Source organism: Perca flavescens, chromosome 16, assembly GCF_004354835.1.
Source record: "Perca flavescens isolate YP-PL-M2 chromosome 16, PFLA_1.0, whole genome shotgun sequence".
NCBI lineage: Eukaryota > Metazoa > Chordata > Actinopteri > Perciformes > Percidae > Perca > Perca flavescens.
Genome location: NC_041346.1, coordinates 15,066,919 through 15,091,619, shown reverse-complemented (window position 1 = coordinate 15,091,619; position 24,701 = coordinate 15,066,919). Strand labels below are relative to the sequence as shown.

Genomic DNA, 24,701 nt, shown 5'->3' with positions numbered 1-24,701 from the left:
TCCCCCCCACACACACACACACCCCCTCCATTCTCTATCTCTGTCCCTGCTCTTCCAGCTCGCCTAACTCCCCACAGGGCTCATTGTTGTGGAAAAGATGTTAAAACAAAGAGAGCAGACAGCGCAACGATAATCCTAAACATAGCAGCTGGGAGAATTAGCAAGCCATTTTCCAGGGGACCTCGCTATCTGCTAACTTTTCACAATCTTAATTGCTGTTAAGAGCTACGAATGTTAGCACTGTACTTTTAATTATTTGATGGGAGTTTGCTCCTTCGGTTTTCACCAGAGAGAGAATGGGAATTCAAAAAGGGAAGATGTCTTTCGCTTTCACTGCAAATATGTCTGAGAAGGTTTTCCGGACAGGATGTGATCCTGTAGTTTGATGATCGCATTCCTGTCTGGAAAAAACATTGGAGTCGATTCCACCAGGGATACAGTGTCAGTGGTTCTATTCAAATAAATGAATTATAGATACACAGAGACCTGTTCTCTGTTCAGGATATTTAGTAGGGCTGTCCTCGACTAAAGATATTCTTAGTCGACTAACACTTATACGATTTTGTCGACTTATCGATTAGTTGATTTAATTGACAGAGCTGTGCGCTTTGAGAGGTGGTTAAGACTTGAAAAGCACAATATAAATGTAGTTAATTAACCATCTGTAAAACTGAGTTTCTCCACAATTAATCCTGCAAAAGCACCACTTTAAATCTTGTGTTTACCATAAATGTGCTCAGAAGTTTCTTGAAAATAAGTAATTAAGCATGAATAAGCATAAAAAAATGACTAATCGACTAAAGAAATCTTAGTCGACTAAGACCAAAACGACCGATTAGTCAACTAATCGACTAAGAGGTGGCAGCCCTAATATTTAGGCAATGAGCGGTGGAGTTTCAGACAGTAATGCTACCCAGACAGTAATGTCCTTAGTGCTGATACACCATATTACATTACATATTACATATTACAACAGCAAAACAGTTATACATTAGGCTTCAAATCATTTTAAATTAGCTATAACTTTATTGTACGGGTACAGTGGACATCTTCTTTTCAGCTTAAACACTTTCCTTCTCCCTTTCTCTTTAAGTATTCTCAGTCCCCCATTGAATACTCCAGTTCCCTCTCTAGTTCAGACTACCTCTTCCCCTCTTTCCGGTTCACCCTGGCACTGGAGCGGGCGTGCGATGCCTGCACCTGGCTGCCTGTCTGGTCCAGCAGGGCGCCAGCCCCAAATCTGTTACAGTATAGGCTATGGTGAAACACTACTCACTACAACACCAGAAACCCAGAGAGAGAGACAACAAGCACAATGTGCACAACTGCTGCTAACCGCACCCCGGTAAACAACACTCAATGACTAAAAATGATGTCAAATATTTGAACCACCCGGGCAGTGTTTGTTTTTCACTTCTTGTGAGCTGGCACGGCCTCTGCAATGGAAACTTTACTGAGGGACTTACAGTAAGCTAAGCAGCTACTAATGTGCTTCTTTGAGCAACAAACTCCACTGTTGTTGGGCTTGATTGTGACAGCCAAGTCAGCCACTGCCCAGTTGGCTCCGGGCTGCACATCTATCTGCTCTGCTGTTCTATTACAGGTGCCGTAGCTTAAAGGCTGCAATTAAGTGGTTAGGGATACTGCACGTAATTGTTTGGAGAGTGGATTTCCTTTGTCCTGCTCTGTGCTAAAAGCTGGTGAAGAGTTCCAGCTTGATGTTCAGGGAATTGTCTTCTACTCGGTCACGTTTCAGGCAGAAAGAGAGACACCTGTAATTGGAATTCCATACTCAGAGCCTCAGGAGTCGTCTGAGAAGGGCTAGACCTGCAGCTTCGACCCAGACTGACCACATTTATTGTTCACCCACCCGACTGACATTCCAGGAATAAGCGGAGATGGATCTTTAGTTGGTCTCCCACGCAAGGCCTTCCAAAGAACACACAAGTGTTGCGCGTTTGCGTGCACTGCACACACATCTTATCAGTGACGTCAACATTTGGCTGCTTTGTGGTTTTATGAGGGAAGACATGAAGAAGAGGTTTAAAAATGCAAAAAGAATAGATGCCAACACATGACTAAATTACACTCATTCACTCAGGCTTTCATTCACTTTTCATTCCTCCACACACAACCAGCCATACTATTGTACACTTGTGTGTGTGTGTGTGTGTGTGTGCGCGGAGATGTCCTTTGCAATCCAGGCCACCCGCGCTCAACCAAAACAAAGATTAGAGACAGCAGCAAACACTCACCTAGGTGGTCTCCATGGAAACTGTTGTCATGGGATGTTCTACCATGGGGCACGAGGTCATGATGGGCAGCAGGTGGCCAGATTTGACCGGTCTTGCGAACGCTCACGATAGTGGCTTCAGACATGACCACGTGGCCTCCCTGCTGCCGGTGGTGACGCTTCTGGGACTGCGGCGTCGGAGGGCTGCTGCTGTCAAAGGAGTGCTGGGAGTTCTGGGAGTTTTGGGACGGCGAGCGGCTCTTCTCTCTAAAGGGCCGGCGGAAGGCCGTGGTGGGACTGGGCGAGACGTGGCTGGACTGACCCGAGGAGAAGTCCTCCTCGCTGGACGTCAGGTTCTCGTTGGAGCTGCAGTCCGGCGTGTAGCCGCCGCCGCCTCCGCCGACATCCTCGAAGCTCCCTGGGGAGTAGGAACGGCGCGGCCAGGTCAGGAGGTGGTCGTCGCCTCCCCCGAGGTCTCGCATTGTGACTCCACCGCCGCCTCTCCCGTCTCCACCGCCACCTTCACCCATCATCACCCCGCCGACGTAAACACTGGAGTAGGCCTGGAACTCGGAGGGCTGCCAAGGAGGGGGTGGAGGTTTGCCACCGTTGGCCCTCCCTGGATGTCGCTGGTTGGGTTCCCCGTCTTCATATTCTGCATCATAGCCACAGGTGCTCTCAGTGGACCGGCCTCTGTACACAGGCCTGGCGCGCAGCTCCCCTGCCACCGTTGCCAGGTTACCCGGGAGGGAGTGAAGAGATCTCTTTCGCTCCATCTGCATGGCCTGGCTGCCCAGGGAGCTGATCTTGTCGGAGACGTCGCGGTCGTTGACCCTGATCAGACCTCTCTCGTGGTGGAATTCCATGTTGGAGTAGAAAGGCGGCGGTGGCGGCGGCAGCTGCTTCTCCTGGCCCTTTGCTACATCCCCCGCAGAATGAGAGTTGGCCCGTTTGATCCTCTCAAAGTTGGATCGAAGAGCTGCCACGCCGAGTCCCATCCCCAACTTGTCCTTGGGGTCAGAGGGCAGCGCCAGTTCCTTGTCCGGGGGAGGAAGGTTGAGTCTGCGAGGGGAGACGGAGATGCCCCCTCGCTGCTTGGATGGCGAGAGGCCGTCTAGGTTGTCACAAGACATGGACTCGGCTTGCTGGGGTACCTCGAAGGCTGACTCCAGGCCGTCTCCGTGGGAGGCTGACTTCCTGGCTGGCGGAGGCCTGGGTTTGGACCTTCCGGCTCCATCTCCAAGAGGCTGATAACGGCTCCTATCCCCCCCACCACCACCACCACCACCGTACCCTCCGCCAACTACCCCTACTACTCCAACTCCACCAGTCTCCTGCATGTGCGGCTGCTGGGACTGGCACTCGGCGCCTTGCGTGGCCGCAGGGTCCATGCCCTCGTTCAGTGGCGTCTTCCTGAAGCCCCACCGCTGCTTGTCGTAGCTCTTCCTCTCTTTGGCCAGGAGGGTCTGCAGGTAGATCATGCGGAAGCGCTCCTTGTTCACCTCCTGCTCCAGGCGCCGGATGGACGCTTTGCACTTCTCCAGCTCCTGCTCGATGCCTCCGACAGATCGCAGATCCATTTTGGGGGGCTCGGACTCCGGGAATTGCGCTTTCCACGCCTCAGTGAATCCCACCGGCTCCACCATATTGTGCCTAATTTATTTCTGTGACCGACCCCGGCTCACACACACTAGGTGAATGAAGCCAAGGGCGCACCGTTAGTCCTTTTTTAGTTTTTTAGTCCAGTTCGCGACAGAGTCCTTATCGACAATAATGGCCACTTAGAGCTAGAAAGCAGTGACAGTGTTTAAAACAGGCTTTCGGGTAACGGGGGGGTTCAGAAACACACACAGTCTAATTGCTGACACTTGTCGTGGGCTGCGCAGATGCAACAATACATCCCATTCTGAACAAGAGAACCCGGCTGTTCAGCCACAGCAATAGCTGGGAATGTGTGAGGCATAGAAAGGAATAAAAGGGGCAATAGCGCTTGTCTTTCTCATGCATTATTCCAGGAAAGGACACTTTCAGAAGATTTGTCTTTTTTTCTTTTCTTTTTTTTTTTTTTAAATCTCAGCCTCGACACAATGACAGCATCTGTCCTCGCGGGGTGACACTGGGATCTGGCTCCCGGGGAGGAAAAAAAAAAGAAAAGAAGAAACGTGTTCTAATCCCGCTAGGTTTACTCACTGTCTGTGTTTACCAGTCCGGGTTGGTCCGTGGCAGCGGGTCCGTTCGCTCTTGCCCATTCATATGGCCGTATTCCCAGGTGCTGCTCCAGACCAAGCGCCTTTGTACCAGCAGCGCTCAAGGAGAAAGGATAAAAAGCGCAAAACACAAGCGAAGACAACATCGGAGTTGTTCAGAGGACGCGATCAAGCGGTGTGACCCGGTTTAAGTACAATAATTGTTTCGTTATCCCATTTTTTTCCCACGGCACCTATGGGTTATTTTTTTCTGCTCTTTTCCAGGTTTATCCCGTTTTTTCGGCCGTGATGGTGCCGCCGCTGTGTGTGCGCTCCCATCTCAGGCCAGCAACACTGGAGGGCTGCAGGAATGGGAGGGACCAGAGTGACTGAGAGCCCGCTGGTTAAAGAGACAGAGCAAGGATGCAGGCAGCACTCACATCCTATTAGTCCAGGTTTACTTTCTGGATATGAGATGTTCTGTTCAAACTTATTTTCATATGTTAGGCCTACGTTTTAAAAGTCTTCTGCATAAGCAGCCTATAAGCCTAATTATTCTGGCATAACCTGGCACATATGGCTCTATTCTTTAGCTGCTGCAGAATGGCTGGTTTGTCCTGTCACACATTCAGGCAGCTATAAAGCCTACAGATCATACAGTATAACCACATATTTTAACATCCTTCAAAATGTCTTAGGAACCAGTCAGCTACAGCCTCTCCCAATCTTACAGTTTTTATTAACAATTATTAATACATTCAGCATATTACTCCTTCTGGGTTCCCTTTAAAAAGCTAGTGGCTGTACCTGTCAAGCAGCTGTTAAAGAACATGTAGGAGTGCGGTTAATCTTTAACCCAACACTGCCACTCAGTGTATATATGTATATATATCAATATATGTATGCATGTCTGATTTTAATTTTTAAGTTTAAACACAGCTGCTGCTCTATGTTTACGCCGACTTCCCCACCTAAACAATCTCAGTGTAGTTCTCTGCTAAACTGTTAACCCAGTGGTATGGAGGTTTTTAATCTTATAAATGACTGTAATTGTGTCAAACTGGAACATCACATTGGCCATGCAAGAATGCAAAATGACAATTCAAATACTATATTGTTTTATTTACCTGAAACCACAACCTCAGTAATGCATGTACAACCATTATTAAGTAATCAATAATGATCATCTTTTTACATATGGTTAATATTGTTCTTCAACCAGGTTTTGCTGAGGGGACTGCAAACGTCCCCTCACCTTAGATCACAGTTTTACAGCAGTTGGTAAAGATGCATGATAATAATAATAATAATAAATAATAATAATAATAGTAATGCAGAGGCAACAGAAGAACACTGCTGTACTGCAGGATTACCAATGAATCAAAGTGTTAGTCTGTTGTCCTCATTGCAAAGGACTACATCATCAGAAAGTAAATGGATCAGTGATCGGCCTACAGTAGTTTTCAAAAGGGGAAAATTAAAGTTAAAAAACTCAAGTAGAGCACGGTCAAGTTCAGCATGAATCACTTTTCCATGTCTAATATTGTGCAAATTACCCAAACCGTTACAATAAAAACAGTGATTTACATATCTATAGTATACCCATCTTAATGTCAGAGTATTATACATTAGAATCTATAAATACAAATTGCAAAGCCTACATACAGCTGGAAACGCATGCATGAATGTTTTGTACACTGATGTACAGCCAAGACCATTCAACCCAGTGTTAAAGATTATCTATGTGACAAGCTAACATGGAAGTTGGAAGTTCTTCATGCAAGAAGGAACATTGAGGGTATTGAACGCTTCCCTGCACACAAAACTGGAATAGTGTCATATTGATATAGCATCTGCACACAGAGGTATAAGTATGTTAAGAAGTGTGTGTGTGTTGTGGTGCATTAGGGCAAAGGGAACCGTTTTCCAGCCCAACCACTTTTAAGTTATGTATTTGGTCTTATTACTGTAAAAACATCCTTTTTTGTCTGTGCAAGGGTACACTGCTGGTCGTCATGTCTGGGGTGTGTGAACTTATTAGTGAGCACACATGCTGGAGAGTAGGACGACTCCAGCCTCTGAGCCCACTCTTATAATTTGCAACGCTTTTATGAGAGCCAACCTAAAAGGGAGAGAGAAACTACATTAGTAAAAAACACTATTAAACATTTCATGACCAGTTTTAAAATAGTTCTTTTTTTTTATTGGTTTTGTGAATATAGGAAAGTGTCAGAGCGGTGCAAAGAACAGCACACAGTGACATTCACAACATAGTGGCATGTGGACAACATCAACGTCTAATCAATTTTTATTTGTATGGATCGGCAACCCATGAATTACATATTAACATTTCCCCAAAATGCTTCTTAATTTAATGGTGGAATGTTCCTCTGTCAAGTCTCTGCTGTCCTATTGTTTTATTAGATTCTACTGTAGTTAATTTGTATTTTAGTAGTGTGAAAAAAAGCAAATGGATACTCACTCTAGTGACAGGTGAGCCAATGGAAGGCATTGAGGAAGAAAAGCGCAGAGTTGTTAAGTGGAACACAAACACTCAGTGCAAACAAACTAGGGCTGCCACCTCTTAGTCGACTAATCGGTCGTTTTGGTCTTAGTCGACTAAGATTTCTTTAGTCGATTAGTCATTTTTTTATGCTTATTCATGCTTAATTACTTATTTCCAAAAAAACTTCTGAGCACATTTATGGTAAACACAAGATTTAAAGTGGTGCTTTTGCAGGATTAATTGTGGAGAAACTCTGTTTTACAGATGGTTAATTAACTACATTTATATTGTGCTTTTCTAGTCTTAACCACCTCTCAAAGCGCACAGCTCTGTCAATTAAATCAACTAATCGATTAGTCGACAAAATCATAAGTGTTAGTCGACTAAGAATTTCTTTAGTCGAGGACAGCCCTAAAACAAACCCAGGCTTCTACCCCAAAAAACATGCTTTAGAATCATCACATGGAAATTTACACACAAAATAATGCTTAAGTGATCTAAGATTAGTCCAGTTGACTGTATGGCCTCTGATCCAGCATGTTCACACTACCACAAAGTGTGCTAATCCCAGCACAAACTAAGACCTCTAAATATTAAAGCCTGTAAGAGTCAAAATATTCACAAGATCTGCTTCGCTGTATCTCTTTGCCTGTCATGTTGTGCCAAGGACACTGAAGCGTTCATAGGTCTGAAATGATTTTTTTTTACACACACACACACACACACACACACACACACACACACACACACACACACACACACACACACACACACACACACACACACACACACACACACACACACACACACACACACACACACACACACACACACACACACACACACACACACACACACACACACACACACACACACACACACACACACACACACACACACACACACACACACACACACACACACACACACACACACACACACACACACACACACACACACACACACACACACACACACACACACACACACACACACACACACACACACACAATATGAAGAACGTTGATAACAATTGGCCTTAACTTATTAAATATATAATATATACGTATTAAATGAAGACAGAAAACACTTTGATTCAAAGGGTTTATGAGAGTATTTTTTTTTTTCTTGAAGTAAAAAAACAACATTTTGGGTTCTTAATTGCAATCCAATTTCATATGGACTCCCTTCTGTATTAGTAATTTTTCTTCAGATTTTATTATTACGGTCCTTTGAATCAAACGCTATGGAGATGGTAATTAACATACATCACCCCCACTCAGTTACATCTCCAAAGCAAAACACAAATAAAGTTAATGAAAGTCAAAAATCAATACAACAAAATATATCCTTAAACATGTTAAGAGGGAAGGGAAATGTTGTTCTTTTTTTCTGCACAAGCAAATAGGGGCACACCTCAGATGTTACGCTTTAGCAAGATCATTTAGGAAAAGCATTTAGAGATGAGCAAAAAATCTTTTTATCATATTGAGGTAGCTGTGCTCTGCCCAGTGCAGAAAAACTGGCTTATTTTCAAATCATTGTAGTAAAAAAAAAATAAAATAAAAAAGGAAATACATCCATGAGGTTAATTTATACTTGAGGGGCGGGGGACATATACAATTAAATTAGAAATGAGAAACCACATACAGTTCATGCTTGGTCACAGGACATGCGGCTTTGTTTTTCAAGATTTCTTTTTCATTTGTTTAAGCGGAGCATTCAATTGTTCACTCCCAAACCTTTCCCAGTCCTCGTCTGCCACACGGAGCTTGTCCTCTCTGAAAGAGTTCTGAGTTTATACTGAAGACACAATGGTAAACATGAGAAAATAAACGAAGGCGGTATATCTAAGCCACGCTGATCAAACAATTGACAAAGTCATTTAGAAAAAAAGAAGTTGCATAAAATTCAATCTCTGTACAGATCAACTGATTTCGGATATCTTAACTTTCTTTTCATGAAGAGGGAAGCTAAACAAAACTATTTGCGGTTGTTACTGTAGTGACATAAGACAACTGATATTCCCCAAATCATTTAAAAATATAAACCTTAAAGGCAATATTGACAACAATAATAATAATAATAATATTAATAAAAAAAAAAAACAGTATATTTTCTTTCAAACCAGCAACACAACTACTAGAGTGATGGTCTTTGACACTCGCATTTAAAGCCTCACCTATTCAAAAATCCTATCCCAACTCAAACCAGGTGACTTTTCAATATTAACATATATTATTTGTTACGTTTCATGTTAAAGTTGGTCCTTCTCATACACACACACGCACAAGTACACGCGCTAACTCTACAAACACGCACGCACACACGCAAGCTAATCACATGTTGGAAGGCAGAGAGGGAAAAGGGAGAGGACAGAGGGAGGTGATGGTGGTGGGGGTGGGGAGGAAATGGAAAAGTCGAGGTTGTGCTCAAGTCAGTCAGGACCAGAACATGTCGGCCATGTTAGTGTCGGTGCTGTAGATCCAGAGGACCAAAGGGAGGGAAATGGCCACGAAGGGCCAGGAGATGCCCTCCATACATGCAGACAGGCAGCAGCCTTTGCAGCTGGCAGGCTTCTCCAGTTCTTTACCGGGCTCCAGGTAGTTCCTGGCGGCAAACTTGAGAATCTCGTCAAGTAGAATAACAGGCAGTGAGATCTTGAGCACCATCAGCCATTGTGTCATATTCAGAGGGGTGATCTGGAAGATGATCTGAAAAAAAGCACACAAAAACTAAAGTCAAACTGTGGTTCAGTCTGCGTGGTACACATCCCACTGTTTAGACAGCAGACTGGATCACCATTTTAGCTTTGTATTTGACAGCAGGAGAAATAATTATTGTATCATGACAACACTACTTCCGTTCCTCATTTCACATTATCCCATTCTATGTGTCAAAGTAAAAGAAATAGTTCTCACTGGAAGAGGCTCCACATAGAGGATGAGGAAGTGAAGAGACATAGAGAGGCAGATGGCTCCCAGGAGCCACACGTTGTCCCAGGGAGGCATCCTCACCAGGGACTGGTTCTCTGACACACTAAGCAATAACAAAGACAAATTGACAGGTTTGTTAAAAACAAAAAAAACATTCACTGACCTCCGAGACAGTACTTACAAAAACTGCAGTGTACGTTTACACATAGGTTGAGTGTGAAAGTGGAAATGGAGATATAGACCAGGGTTATGAAACACAGAAGTACTAATAAAACAATGAGGCCAGCAGTGAATAACAATGAAAAATGTAAAGATCTGGAGTTAAAATACTTGCATAGAGCATTTTCTGGAGACATTTTATTGGTTTCTCCTGACTAAAAACAATCTTTCTGACCATGTTGGACCTGCTGCTCAATACCTTGCTCAAACTAACCTGTTTAGGGCATTGCACATCTCAATGGTAACCAGCACTGACAGGGCCATGGTCATAGGGTAAGGGGACTCAAACACCTTACAGTCTAGATTTGCAAAGTCTGGATTGTCTGGACTGCACTGCAGGAAGTGGCTCTATAAGAAGAAAAAAATACAGATTAAAGCTAACCGCAGATACAATTAAGTTAGTGAGTTGAAGTGTGCATAATTAGCATGATTGTAGTTGTTTGGCTGCAATTCATACCAGCTGGTAAAAGGTGATCCTTGGACCATCCTCAGCAGCAACAAACCACCAGGCAGCAGCACCAACAGTTGCCGCCCCAACATAACCTGGTGACACAAACCAAAAAGATGATGCGTTTTCAAGTGACTTCCTACATTAACACTACTTTCACATCAGGCTAATGTGGCAGATTTGAGCAAGCCAATTGCTAGATTTTGCATTGATTAGGTGGACATTAGTCTCGCTTTGCCAGACCCTCTTCCGAGGCGCTGCGGAGGAGGGTCTGGCTAGCCCACATAGCATTCCAGGATGGGATGCTCTGGTTTATTGGCATTTCTTTAAACCAATCACAATTGTCATTGGCGGCGCTAAGCTCAGCACAGAGCCGCTGCCAAATAGCCTCGGGAAGAAACTTGTTTCGGTGGAATGTGTACTTTCAAAAGTTGTTTTAGTCGTGCAAGAGAAAACTCAGATTGGACAGATAGTCTAGCTGTCTCAATTTACCATGCAGAGATCTGAGGGGCAGTTAACCATAGTCCTCATAAATTGACTGGAGTTTAAAATTCCAACACAAAGAAAGCAGAAGGAAAAGGACATCGGTAAAATCCGGCGGAATTTCCTGTGGCACCGGAGACATCCCAGAAGTGGAACGTCGTGGATACAGACTAGGTGTAGTGCTCATTAAATGCCAGATCATCTTTGCTGTTGAATCAATAAGGTGAAAAACTAAAACACTACACATACAGCAACCACTTACATCCAATGGCTAGGTATCTGAAGAAGAGCCATCCAGAGATGAGGGGCTCACGGGCGTTGCGTGGTGGCTTACTCATGATGTCCAAGTCTGGTGGATTGAAGCCTAAAGCAGTGGCAGGCAAACCATCAGTCACCAGGTTGACCCAGAGCAGCTGAACAGGGATAAGGGCTTCAGGGAACCCCAGAGCTGCAGTCAGGAAGATGCTACACACAAAAGTATCATGATTATGAAAGAGTAAAAGAAATTGTGTGATGTTAAAGTAGGATCGATGTGTGTGTGTGTGTGTGTGTGTGTGTGTTTCAGAGGCATTGAGTTGTACAGGGAATGGAGTGTATCTTTGAGTGTATAAACCAGTCATCCTTACCAGACAACCTCGCCCACATTTGAAGAGATGAGGTATCTGATGAACTGTTTCATGTTGTTATAAATAGCTCTGCCTTCCTCAACTGCAGCTACAATGGTGGAAAAGTTGTCATCAGCCAGCACCATCTCAGAGGCGGTCTTGGCCACAGCTGTGCCTGAGCCCATGGCAATACCAATTTCAGCCTTCTTTAGAGCAGGAGCATCGTTGACTCCATCACCAGTCTGAAGGAAGAGTGAAAACAAGGAAATTATGAAGAACTATTTTACAGTGTATTATAAACTTTCCATTGGATATCATTGATCTTATATGGTTAAGTTTAAAAGAACATGTTGTTTTGGAGGAAACTGTGCATGTTTAAAAAGAATAAACCAACTGATGGTAGATAGTAATGTTTTATCAGCATGCCAGAGGTGCCAAACAGGTGAATAGGTAAATAGACAGAGAGTGTCTTTTTTCTTACCATAGCTGTAATCTCATCATAGGACTGCAGATACTCAACAATCTTGGATTTATGTGAAGGTTCGACACGGGCAAAGCAGCGGGCCTTGACCACAGCGTCTCTTTGAGCAGCAGGAGAGAGATCATCAAACTCTCGGCCAGTAAATGCCATGCTGGAAACATCATCGTCCTCTCCAAAAATACCAATACGTCTGCAGATAGCCACTGCCGTCCCTAAGATACCAATGAGAGAGCATTTACTTCATGGGGCTTCCTGGAATGCAAGTTAGTATGCAGACCTATATGTGGCCATTTTCCTGTGTGTGTGTGTGTGTGTGTGTGTGTGTGTGTGTGTGTGTGTGTGTGTAGTGGTTAAATGTTCTCTTGCACATTAGAATGAACATCATAAAAAAAATTATAATGTTTTGAGTCAGTTTTCTCTCTAAGCAGATGTGACGTTCTCTACATACCCTTGTTGTCTCCAGTGATCATAATTACTCGGATGCCTGCAAGGCGGCAGAGTCTAATAGAGGCTGCCACCTCTGCCCTGGGAGGATCCAGCATGCCCACACAGCCAACAAATGTCAGATCAGTCTGGATGATAAAAGAAAAATAGATGCAACATTCTAATTATTCTTTGCTTATCGGCACTTATAACCATCAGACACTTAGAGCCAACAATGTACACCTTAAAAAGGAACCTAGCCACCAAAAGTTAGACAGAAGCTTTAGGTGAAACCATTGACCACATCAATCTGCTCGGCTCTCACCTCATACTCAATGAAGCGGGTGGAGTCCTCCAACACCAGCTCGTCTTTGCTCATGCGCTGGTCTCGGGTGGCGAGAGCCAAACAGCGCAGAGTGTCTCTGCCACTTCCATATTCCCTGATCACTGACAGTATTTTTTCCTTGATGCCAGGGGTCAGGGGCACCTTGTTACTGCCTACACGGATGTGTGTGCACCTGTCAATCACTCCCTCAGGGGCACCCTATGAGCAAGCACAAACAGGAGAATGAGGATACAAAGAGGTGGACTAAACCGTATCTAAGACAAACCTTTTCATCAAGCAAAACATTTTATCTTCTAACATTTTTGGGAAACAAATTTTCCAAAATGTCTAGTATGCTTTAATGAAAAAAAGACTCTCTCTAAGATGATCAGTAGTAATAGTACTATCACGTTAATGAAAAGCATTTATTTTAATAGCATGGATAGACTTCCAGAAAAAAGCTGGTCAACACCAGTAATGTCATGTTTTTTATGTCACAGCCTTGGACAATTTATATCCTACTGTAAGTTCTCCATTTGTGTGTTTCTTACCTTTACAAACATCTTGCCAACAGAGGACCGGGCCTTATTAGCAGTGCAGTACACAGACATGGACTTCCTGTCTCTGGAAAATTCCAGTGTAAACTCTTTCTTCATCAGCTGCTTGATTACCTAAAGATTTGTGGAACACAATGGAAATTGCATTTTAACAGTTTGTTAGTCTTTCTGCATTTGGTTTGTTTCCTCTTAAAGGACAGAACATTGGTTTCTATGGCAAGGAAATTAATTTGAATAACAGAAGGTTACATACAGAATTACAGGCGTTGGCTCTCTCAATCTTGGACAGGCCTTTGACATCTGTATCAAACACGTTCATCTTCTCCACCAAGCATGTGAGAGCCGTCTCTGTGGACTCACCCACCTTTTCATACACACCTTTGGTCTGGACACACACAAAAATGAAAAACCATATTGGTGATATCACACAAAACATGTAAGGTCAACAGAGCCACATTAGCACTTAAGGATTATGTGCCAGTTAACTTGCAAAAAGATTCAATACCAACCTCATTAAAGTCCAATGAGGAATCATTACAGAGAGCACAGATAGAGGCTAGCTCCACTAAGCCATCATACTGGGAACATCGGACCGTTTTGCCATCATGGAACCTAAACAAAAGACCGATGTAGACAGAAAGCAACAAGTGAGCCAATTGTGCAGAATTTCATGAAAAACCAAGGTGGAGAAGAGGTTTGTATTGTATTTGTAACATGTTGAGACCCACATGGTAGAAATCAAAGCATTCCAAAATAAATGTTCACCTTAGCTTATAAGTTATGAGATTTCTTTTGTTATGGATACATTATTTTCATCTTATAGCACACATGCGTATGAGAACGAATACTCACACTTCTCCATCCGGGGCATATGTGGAGCCAGTGATAGTGAATTCCTTTAATGAGCAGTGATCACCCTCTGCCTGATCAACGATAAACATCTAGAAACACAAACATTGTAAAGACAAACTATTAGAAATTAATAGTCACCCTATATGCTGACTCTGTGGGTAAATGCCCAAATTAGAGTTCCAACAATATTTTTGTGCCACATTTTAAGTGCTGTAGCCATTCCATTATACATTCAGGTCTTAATGCCAAGAGAAAAGATGGGCAAAAACACAGAGATTGTGAAGGACACAGCATCCAGCAGGTGGCAGCAGACTACCATCCACAGGAAAGGAACCTTCATATCAAGAGTCCACTTGAACATAAAGCAGAGTATAATAATGAAATGGTGAGCCAAAGCAGACACTGAGCACTCGGGTGGGAACGGGTCCATAAATGTCATCTTACAGCAAGGCAGACACAGAATTCCCGTGTGCAGTCACACTGCATGAATACAGTGTACAAAAGTGAATCAATTTAAGGCGGAAATAGTTTGACCTTGAGTATCGAAACCTTTGGGTAAGGAGACTGGTTACAGTGTCTGGTTTAGTAAGGATCGTCATAAAATAGATTAAAAGTTTTTCAATTAAAAGTTCAAGGGACACATTTTTTTTACACACAAAAAACAACCATATTATATTAATATTTGGTTCCCCATGCAAATGAGAGGCAGTTCATTTTTATATAAAGACAGGGACATTTTGAAATCAGCAACCAAGGCCAAATAAGAGAAAAAAAAACAAAGAGGTAAACACAATAGAGGTTTTGAGTCAGACAACACTCAAACGGTTACCATAGACATCAAGGGTATGCATTCACTCATTACACATTCTTACATAAAAGCACCACATTTGCCCAAAACTGAGAGGGGCAGGACAGAGATACATGAGGGATGAAACAGAAATAACAGGAAAAAAAAAAAAAGATGAGCTGGCATTATGGCTGCACTCCCGTCAGGCACCAGCAAGACTACAAAAGTAGTGATGATGTCAGTGGCAGTCCTATTCAAAACACAATAACAAGTAAAGAATTGAATTCACTCAGGGCACTAAACTTTAGTACTGCCCTATTCAGACAGGAGTGATTTGCATGCGTCAAGCACAAGCGTCTATCAGCGATTATCAAATAGCTAGGAATAGCATCCTACAGTTTCCAAAATGAGGCCTTTCAAAATTTTTAAACACAATATTGACATAAGAGAAGAGGGAATTGACAGGGGAGAGAAAGAATCTTTCAACACAAGGTCAGTTATGCAACTCTACTGCTGGTTCTGCTGCAAGTGACTAACTACTGCATACTGATCAGCATGCTGCCTGAACAAGAAGGGGGAGGAGAGTCAAATGAGAAGGGAAGAAAGGAGAAGGGAAACAGAAGACCAACGAGATAAAGGGCTGAGGAATAGCACTGAGAAAGATGGAGGGACATAGCAGGAAGGAGAAATACAATGTCAAAAAAATTAGCTATAAAGCAACACTAAATGGGAAATCATACGTACTTTGTAAGACTAAAATAGACAGTAAATAGATAATAGTTCATATGGCCTGAAGTTATTCATGCTCATAAGGAATGGAAAAATAAATATGCACACAACTTGTAATTTTGAATCGTATTTCATCTTGACCTGTGTAAAACTAAATCCTTCATTATCCCATATTAGCCATTCAACATCAGTAGTGCTTAGTGCTCAATAAATCCCCACTATCAAAAAAAAGGCCATAACGGTTTCTTTACGTCTCAGTTGAAAGTTCACACTTGAAAGTTCTCAGATGTCAGGAAAGTAGCCACACATTACTATTTCCATGTATGGCAACTGTTCTGTTAAAACTCTACTTCGACACCATGTGTATGCCATCCTCAGATTCACTGAACAACTTCAATGCAATTTTTTTGTTTCACGAGAATTTTGGTACCTAAAAATTAGGTCAGGGTCCAGAAAACGTTCGGAGGCAAGCTTTTAAGAGACAGATAACTCAATTTAAATCACTGGCAGCTTCAACTCCAAAGGGCCCACTGCGTCTTCTGCTTAAATATTATAGTGTGCCACTTAAATATTTTCCCTGATGCCATCCCTATCTAAGGTTAAAAAAGAACACTAATTTCACTCACTTGCCCCATCAACAATTCACTTTCAATCAACTCATCCAGTAACACACATTGAGCATGTCCTGTCTGATAATTGATGATTTCTTTAATGATACAAGACTTTTGTTGTGCTTATATAATGTGAACTAGTTAGTAGCTTTGTCGGGCACTCTCACACAGTAACTATTTACATATTTACACTGGTTACTATGAAACCAGTGTAACTATGTCTAAATGTTCTTAGATAAGCTAACAATGTAAACATCATTTTAAGTGAACGGAGCTGAAAGTTGAAGGTTAATAGGCTGCCTTTAATTGACAGTTGTTATTAGCAACAAATAGCATGTGAGGAAATAGAATATAAATTTTGATGTTTGCCATTAAATTAGATAAACATTCAACTTTGAAACATCTAACCAGATACAATTCACTTCAATTGTCTATGAGAAGGTTGAGACCGACTTGGCTGACAACATTTTTATTGTTAGAAAATTAATTAAGTCAAGGTTATTTATTATTATTATTATTATTATTATTATTATTATTATTATTAATAATATATATATATATATATATATATATATATATATATATAATTATTTTATGTCTCCTTTTTTTTTTTTATTGAAATTTGTGTCTCCAACCATAATTTGTTGAAGTTGTGAATTCTTGTTTAACATCACAGACTATGAATGCCAAACTCAGCTGGCTCGGTTGGCCCCATCAAAATCCATTTTAATAAAAAAATGCAATTCTATTCTGCATCTAGAACATGGTGTGTATTTATATCACATTTATGAATAACTCCCAAGAAAGTCAGGCTTCTTTCCTCTCTCTCTGCCACTGTTTACTCTTCTCTTACCCTGCACACAGACATCTGATTGGTGGTCAGCGTGCCGGTCTTGTCAGAGCAGATGACAGATGTACAGCCAAGGGTCTCCACAGACGGCAAACTGCGGACAATGGCATTCTTCTTGGCCATGCGCCGTGTTCCTAAAGCCAGGCAAGTAGTGATGACAGCAGGCAGACCTGGAGACAAATTGCAACAGAACCAGAGGAAAAGAGAATTAGGACCTATGGTAGAGGAGATAAGCAGTTACAGAATTTAGAGTAGTAGTAGTAGCAATGGCACAGCATTGGAACCTCTCAGAGCAACAATCATGTCAAGGGAAAAGCTGCATGTGTGGCTCCCCAGCTTACCCTCAGGGATAGCAGCAACTGCCAGAGCCACAGCAATCTTGAAGTAGTAGACAGCACCTCGGATCCAGGAGCCTCCGTGGACAGGATCATTGAAATGTCCAATATTGATAATCCACACAGCAATGCAGATCAGTGTAATAACCTTGAATCATACAACATTAGTTTACATTTAAAGATCATAGCAACACTTAACTGAAATCAACATAACACATTTTTTTCAAACAGAAATAGCTGAGGTTGTTTTTGTTTTGTAATAAAAAGAAAAACAGAATGAGAGAATAAAAGTAACTTAACAAATTACCTTTGATAGTTGCTGTCCAAACTCATCCAGCTTCTGCTGCAGTGGTGTGCGCTCCTGCTCCGTTGCTGCCATCTCATCTCGGATTTTGCCAATCTCTGTGGCGCCGCCAGTGGCCACCACCACACCAATAGCCTTACCAGCTGCAATGTTGGTTCCCTATGGAGGAGAAGTGAAAAGCAAGGAGTAGAAAGCAAAACATATTACACATTAAAAAGGTCGACTCCATTTGCATCCTTTTCGGGTTTTTCAAATAGAAATGCAGAGTCAGCCGTTGGCAAAAAGTAGTGACGTAGGTTACCCCAGTAACCTAATCAATAAGGTTATGAATAATGTGAATGTTAGCATTAGCTGAGTCAACGTTAACTGTGCGAAATTTGGGAATAACTGAATGTTATGTTTTTGAAGTGGGTTTGTATGAGGTACTTATCCATAGTCGGTGGAAATATTCTGAATATAGCGTACACTTAAACGGATACAGATTTAGGTGGTTAAAATATATGTTTTTCTGCTACCCTACCCCTGTCCACAGCAGTACTTATCACCCACTTTAAAATCACCAGACTCCTTTGATAACATTTTATTAATTTTGCCTCGCAGAAAACAGGAATTGCTGGTCTACTGCTGCTTTGATCGGTTTGTCTGGGTTATTGTGTGTTTAAGATCCAAATTAATATGGCGTCCCCAGCATTACAGTCACACAAAAACCTAAAAATACATTTAAAATAATAGATATGCCCTTTAATTATGCTTCTGGGCATAGGGGTAAAACCAGTTTAACAACTATTCTGAGACATGTGTCACAAAGAGGAGGTTCCACATACAGCATGTATAAACATGCAGCCAGTCAATACATCGCGCTCCTAAACAGATTTTAGAAACAGTGGTAGCTGCCATAGAAGCAAATGTGACTATTTCTTTTGTAGACAAATGGAATGTAATTGTAGATGAATGAGCACTTCAGCTGTTTAGTCATGCACGGTTATTGTATGTTCTCTTGCATGTATGAGATGGATAAAGTAAAAATATAAATGGATAATTTATTATTTTCCAAAAGTGCCATGTGATGTGAAGAGGGATGGTAGCATAAAAAAACCAGGAGGATGAGTAGTAGGATGACAGCAGAACACTGTTGCCTTAATAGGTGTAGTCAGATACTAAAAAGTGTAAAATATTACTCAACAGACTAAAATGAGCTTGTGAGTCACTCACAGAAAAGAGCATGTTCTTCTTGTCCTGGTTGACAGCACGCGGGTCTGGTACAGGATCAGTGTGTTTGATCACAGACACAGACTCTCCTGCAGGAAGAGGAAACAAAGGATATGGGAGAGGGAAGCAGTGAGAAAGTTTCGACACAGGAGAGAAAAGTTGTGATGCATGGTTGACAATTTGGGCAAATATGTGTGGAAAAGGCTTTGCAGCTGACTGGGCAGGCCTGACAATTATCCAATACTTCCTTTTAAAACCCATGATGTCTGATGTGTGCTTGCACTGGGTATGTCAGCGCATGTAATCAACCATGCAAGGTCTGCACTGTTCAGAGTTAGACCGGGAGCATTTGAATAGCGGTATAGCCATGAATGGGGAAGGGAAGAGAGGGGAAAAATAGCTGAAACACTAAAATATCCCATGGAATTTGCTTCCAATTAAGGTAGCAGAGAAGACAAGCGACTTAAGGACTTGATTCACATAAACCTATTCTTTCGTGCATTATCCATCTCCGCTTCTAATCTTTTCCATCTACACCGCTGTCCATTATTCATCCATTTACTTTTCCTCTCATCCACATCACACTAACTTCTTTTTGTTTTGACTGAGCAGCCTTCACAGGGTGTAATGAGGGCAAGTGCATCAAAAGGAAGAAGAAAATTATGTACAAGTGATGCATATATTTATTTGTAAGCTGTACCCAAAAGATATAAAATGTATAATAAGGTGTAATGGGTCAGGCCACAGAGACACAAACATTAACAGATAGAAGCTCACATACAAAAATGGGATGAACAATAAAGAAAATGGTTTTACCTGTAAGAATGGATTGGTCTACCCTCAGTGTTGTTGACACGATAGATGACAGCCTAATGTCTGCTGGTACTTTATCACCAACTGTGGACAGAAATAACAAAGCACAGGACATACTTAAGTACCTCATTACAATTTAAATGCATATGTAAATGGCATGACTACTGGTGGATGGGTACTTTGTACAATACAAGCAAAAAATGCAGATATTTGCAGAATTTGATCAAATACTGTATCCAGCCATGTAAATGTCCTACACGTACAAATACATATTAGAGCATGTTATTATGAAGAGATAATACCTTAAGATAAGCACAATTAACAAACAATAAAAAAATCACCACACACAGACACCGAGTCTTGGGAATAAAATCAACTGTTGTGTTATAACAACTCATTCTTCTTGTGACTAACAAAATAATCAAACTCCAGTTATTTGTTGTAGAGAGGCTAAGGGAAAGTCATGCATTAAAAACGTATTAAAGTTCCACTCATCTCCTGCACTGGACACAAATAGATTTCTCCTCATTCTTTCCACTAACACATGGTTTTAGCAATCCCCCAGTAAAACAAATGTCATATGTAAATATTCAGCAAATTCCAAACAAGCATTTCCTCTGCAGAAAGCAGTTAAGTACCATCAAAGCCAGTGACGTTTATTAGCTTTGCTTAAAAAGGGTATCAAACTGTTTTCCTCCTCCGTAGGATTTCACATGCAGTTTGGGTTGGATCTGGGCAGATACACGGTGTTAATAATCTTTCAGTTTTGTGAACTGATTAAAAAAAGGCTATTTAAAAGTTAGACCACGTTGAGCATTCAGATGCACATCTCCTTTTAAGTGATATTTTTCTTTGAGTTTTCCCATTACAAAGCACTTATATGGGATGGGACTGGAACAACAAACTAGCAATATATTATCTCTTGAAAGGTCAAATCTATGATGAAGAATAATAATTAAAAAAAAAAATCACCTTCAGTGATGTTTTATAAAAGGAGTCTGTAAAGTACATTAGATTCTTGGAACCAGTGTTTCCTCTGTTGATTTTGTAGTGGTGGCCCACCAGACCTGCCCCCACTGCTAAAAAAAACAAACTAAAGGAAACACTGTTTAACTATTAGGTTTCTATAAAATACTGTACTATTACAGTAAGACTATGAGACAACTAAGGTTCCCCATAGCACCCAAAATGAATGGCTGACATTTTAGTGAAATTCCAAAGCACAAAGGAAAATGTCACTGTCACCAAAATGAAATATTACAGTAAGACATCATACAGCTTGAAAGGTAAAAGCAATATAAAGAATTGGCCAGAGGCTCTTAAGAGATCCCTCTGTGGACAGTGGAGAGTGGTGACAGACTTGTAAACCAACCCTTGGTCCTCTGCAGTGCACTTCTGAGTAGAGAGGAAGAGAGGGGGCAATCAGGAGCGGAGAGAATGGGAAGAGGGATTAGATGAGTACTGCAAAAAACACGTCCAAAAATGGGAAAACTATTTTGATCAGTTGCAAACACGTGCTGCTGGATTTGGGGGAGGGGGGGGTGGATGATGAAAACTTCTGTTTTAAGCAAGGAGAACCCTCTCCACGTCACACGAGTTGAATTAGTGTGTGAGGTCTTTGGTACAAACTGTTCATTCATTCCCACTATTCTCATGAGTATAGGACAGATTTAAGCAACTCATACAGAGACTGAAGTGAGGAAATTCTACTCAAGAACTAAATAACCTATTAAAAAAATGCATCACTGCATGGTTTCACATCTTGTTTACACTATACCAATATTTAAAAAAAATGTTCATTGGGATTGATAATGCTTCTAGATTGTACCAGCTGCACTACCAAATTTGGTCCTCCACTTGACTAGAGGCTATCAAAGCCACTTCATCATCACCTGCTTGCCTTCAAACTAGATCCCCCGTAACAGACAGGAGATAGAGTAGGAGATTAACAAGCATAGAATGAGGGAGGAGACAAAAGAGATGAGGAACTGCAGTCGCTGAAAATAAAAAGGAAACAAAGTCCTGTGGGAACTTTCCTAAAGAAAGTCACTAATTAGAAAACCTCCTACATCAAAGTAATAGTGAAACTCCCCCCTAGTCATTGGTGTATACTGGGAATAAGGTCACAGCAAGTAGAATAACCCACTTTTACAGGTAATGACAAATAGTTTGGCAGCAATAAACCTTTTATGTGGAAGTCCAATCAGTGTTGATGGTAAATGCAGTCGATTAAAGCAATAAATTCCTCATTGCGTGCATTGACAGAGAAATCTGCAAGTTGCAGCTGCAAAATCGGTTGTTCTTCCTGCATCCAGTGACATGAAAGTGAAATTGTTGGAAGCAAGGAAGAACTACAGGCTATTCAGCGTAGATTTTGCCTCTGGGTAGCAAGGCAGGCGTGCTGTAGATGGCGCTAAAAAAATGGAACTTTCTTATTCTCTTTAGTAGTTTCGCAAACCACCTACATTTCCAATAGCAAAAATGGCATCCATAAATATGAGTGCAGAGGATATTATGGAGAATTTTTATAGTGTACATTTTACAGCCATATTTATGCGAGCCAGGCTATATGGCCCCAGAAATGCAGTGGATAGAGGCCGAGGTTGGGAGGATATGGCCGGTGGGGACCATCCAAAACCTGAGCCACTGAGAGCAAACATTGACTGGAGGTGCCTTTGCTCAAACTGCCCTCGGACGCCAACAGAAATGGAATTATTTTGCTGCAACGAATGTCAGCGTTGGGCAGTATTTGTTGGGTGCTGACGCCAACGTCGAGAGCTTGTGTGCGCGTTACTATGCTTTTACTCCTCATTGGAATGAGGTGTGCTAGAGAACTTCTTAAGGATCCTGAAGATAAACTGGGAACAACCAAGACCAGCAGGGCAGATGATGAGTATTTTTGACCCGTAACACTATGGCCAAAAATCCTATCCTACAGACTAAAGAGAAACTCTTTGTTTGGTATAAAAATTACACTAGAATCATAAAAAACAAAACAAATATTCTGATATTTTTCAATGAAAATGAGAATAATGATACAAAAAAGAGAAAATAAAAGGCAATGAAGCCAGAGATGAAGCAAACCTGCTTTGTTTTTGCAGGACACCTGTTGTTGCATTAAATCCTGTGTTTAGTTTTTTTACCTTCATAGTGTTTTACATTGAGGTTACGGGACTCGCACTTCGCGACTGACGAGTCTGATAGCCGGTTAACGTTACATGATTGTCCACAGCAGGTTTACATCGGGTTGCTTTTCTCCAATAGTTGATTCGGACTTAACTTTTTGCCACAGGCATTCAAAATTAACGGAAAGACGGCATTTTTTACAAATCCCAAAACTAAAAATCTAAATTCGAATCCAGCCCTAGTTGTTTGGTATATAATCAGTGTAAACAGGCTATTGCAATATGACAAAACCAGGAATGCTTTACTTTCAAGTTAATAACTGTATTTTGCTTTGTAACATGAACATACAGTATAGACCAAATATTGAGATACTCCGGTTATCAGGAAAATATTGCTAAAATTAATAAGTAACCTATTTTTCCACTTACAGAGTACAACCATGTAATGTGCACTGTGTCTACAACTAATGAACTGTAACCGGTTTGCAGCCGGCGTCAATAATTAACGTAAACGGACGTAAATGATCACGTAATGTAAGATCCGATACTTTTCAATACTCATCTCGATTGAAGCAACAAACATTCAGTGTAAGAGTAAAATGACATAACATAACAATACCTTTATTTGATTCACAGCTGCTATATAGTATTTTGACCTCAACAACCCAACTGCATTTTACCGCAAACTTGTGACTAGTTAACTTTCTAAAGCAGGCGCAATTGCTTGTTTGCTAAGAGTCGAGTCGTGATTGTGAATGTGTGATTGTGTAAAGGTGTTCACGAGATAGATACCAACCTTTCGTGAACTAGTGAATTTCGCCAGCCGTCTTCTCTCCTTTATGGAGACAAACGCTGTGTGCACGGTGGGCTAGATGACGTTTTAAGCCTCCAACGTCGCCTTACAGGCAGCCAACCCTCACCTTAACCCTAACTATAACCATTGCCACGCTGCCTGGAAGGCGACGTTGGGGACTAATAAAAAATCAAACACCGCACAGTGGGAGGAGCTGTGTGTGTGTGTATATATGTGAGCGAGAGAGACACAAGTGACAGAGAGAAGGAGGAGAGCAGGGAAAAGAAATGCAGAAGAACGTGTTTTAAATAGCGTTTAGAAAAAGAAAAAGAATAACGAAACGCAATGTGCAGCGGCTGGTGTTGCTAGTGAGGTGCACCGCCACACATTAGTCTATGTGTGGGAAACCGTGATCTTAAAAATTCCACAGATATATTGTCTTCATGACAAACCCCTTTCTCTAATAATGAACCCATTACATTTCAATGAGCAAATCATGCCCTGGTCAATAGCATAAACTACAATTTGCTGCAATGCCACAAAACTTGCACCTGTCTCAACTTAAGAGATATTATCTTTCATTTAATCTTACATCACATGCTCCTTTTTGCGCTCATTTTCCTGGGAAAGAGGGGACAGCCTCAGGGATAGGGACCTCTCTTTCTCCCATGTGAACAAAGTATTTTATCGGTTTTATCTGTTCCCTGGAGTGAGGGACAAATGTCATTCTGCATACACTTAAAGTGATAACACCCCATGAGCTTGTAGAGACCCTAGTAATTTCCATACCTTATCCAGGGTCTGTATCCTTACCATTCTTCCCTTACATTAGCTTACTATGGTCGAAACCCTTACTCCATGTGACTGATAGTATAAGCCCTGACTCTTGCG

The 24,701-nt window shown here is 41.7% G+C and overlaps 2 protein-coding genes across 3 annotated transcripts in view; both read right to left on the bottom strand.

Moving 5' to 3' along the window:
• Nucleotides 1-4,781, bottom strand: part of LOC114571110 (breakpoint cluster region protein) — an 83,453-nt gene extending 78,672 nt beyond the window's left edge. The window contains exon 1 of the mRNA XM_028601916.1: nt 2,256-4,781. Coding sequence (XP_028457717.1) covers nt 2,256-3,879 — 1,624 coding nt within the window. The 5' untranslated portion in view covers nt 3,880-4,781. The remainder of the gene's footprint in view (nt 1-2,255) is intronic.
• A 756-nt stretch (nt 4,782-5,537) lies between these two features.
• Nucleotides 5,538-24,701, bottom strand: part of atp2a2b (ATPase sarcoplasmic/endoplasmic reticulum Ca2+ transporting 2b) — a 37,360-nt gene continuing 18,196 nt past the window's right edge. The window contains exons 6-24 of one of the 2 annotated variants that reach the window (XM_028601918.1): nt 19,896-19,976; nt 19,083-19,168; nt 17,874-18,029; nt 17,573-17,714; nt 17,235-17,401; nt 14,255-14,343; nt 13,912-14,014; nt 13,656-13,787; nt 13,397-13,516; nt 12,846-13,064; nt 12,546-12,669; nt 12,098-12,309; nt 11,638-11,858; nt 11,274-11,476; nt 10,538-10,623; nt 10,295-10,428; nt 9,847-9,964; nt 9,519-9,639; nt 5,538-6,541 (exon numbers count right to left, since the gene is read on the bottom strand). In XM_028601918.1, the coding sequence (XP_028457719.1) occupies nt 6,528-6,541; nt 9,519-9,639; nt 9,847-9,964; nt 10,295-10,428; nt 10,538-10,623; nt 11,274-11,476; nt 11,638-11,858; nt 12,098-12,309; nt 12,546-12,669; nt 12,846-13,064; nt 13,397-13,516; nt 13,656-13,787; nt 13,912-14,014; nt 14,255-14,343; nt 17,235-17,401; nt 17,573-17,714; nt 17,874-18,029; nt 19,083-19,168; nt 19,896-19,976 (2,528 nt within the window). In that variant the 3' untranslated portion in view covers nt 5,538-6,527. Of the gene's footprint in view, nt 6,542-8,120; nt 9,640-9,846; nt 9,965-10,294; nt 10,429-10,537; nt 10,624-11,273; nt 11,477-11,637; nt 11,859-12,097; nt 12,310-12,545; nt 12,670-12,845; nt 13,065-13,396; nt 13,517-13,655; nt 13,788-13,911; nt 14,015-14,254; nt 14,344-17,234; nt 17,402-17,572; nt 17,715-17,873; nt 18,030-19,082; nt 19,169-19,895; nt 19,977-24,701 lie in introns of those variants that run through there. The other variant, XM_028601917.1, reaches the window with a different exon arrangement.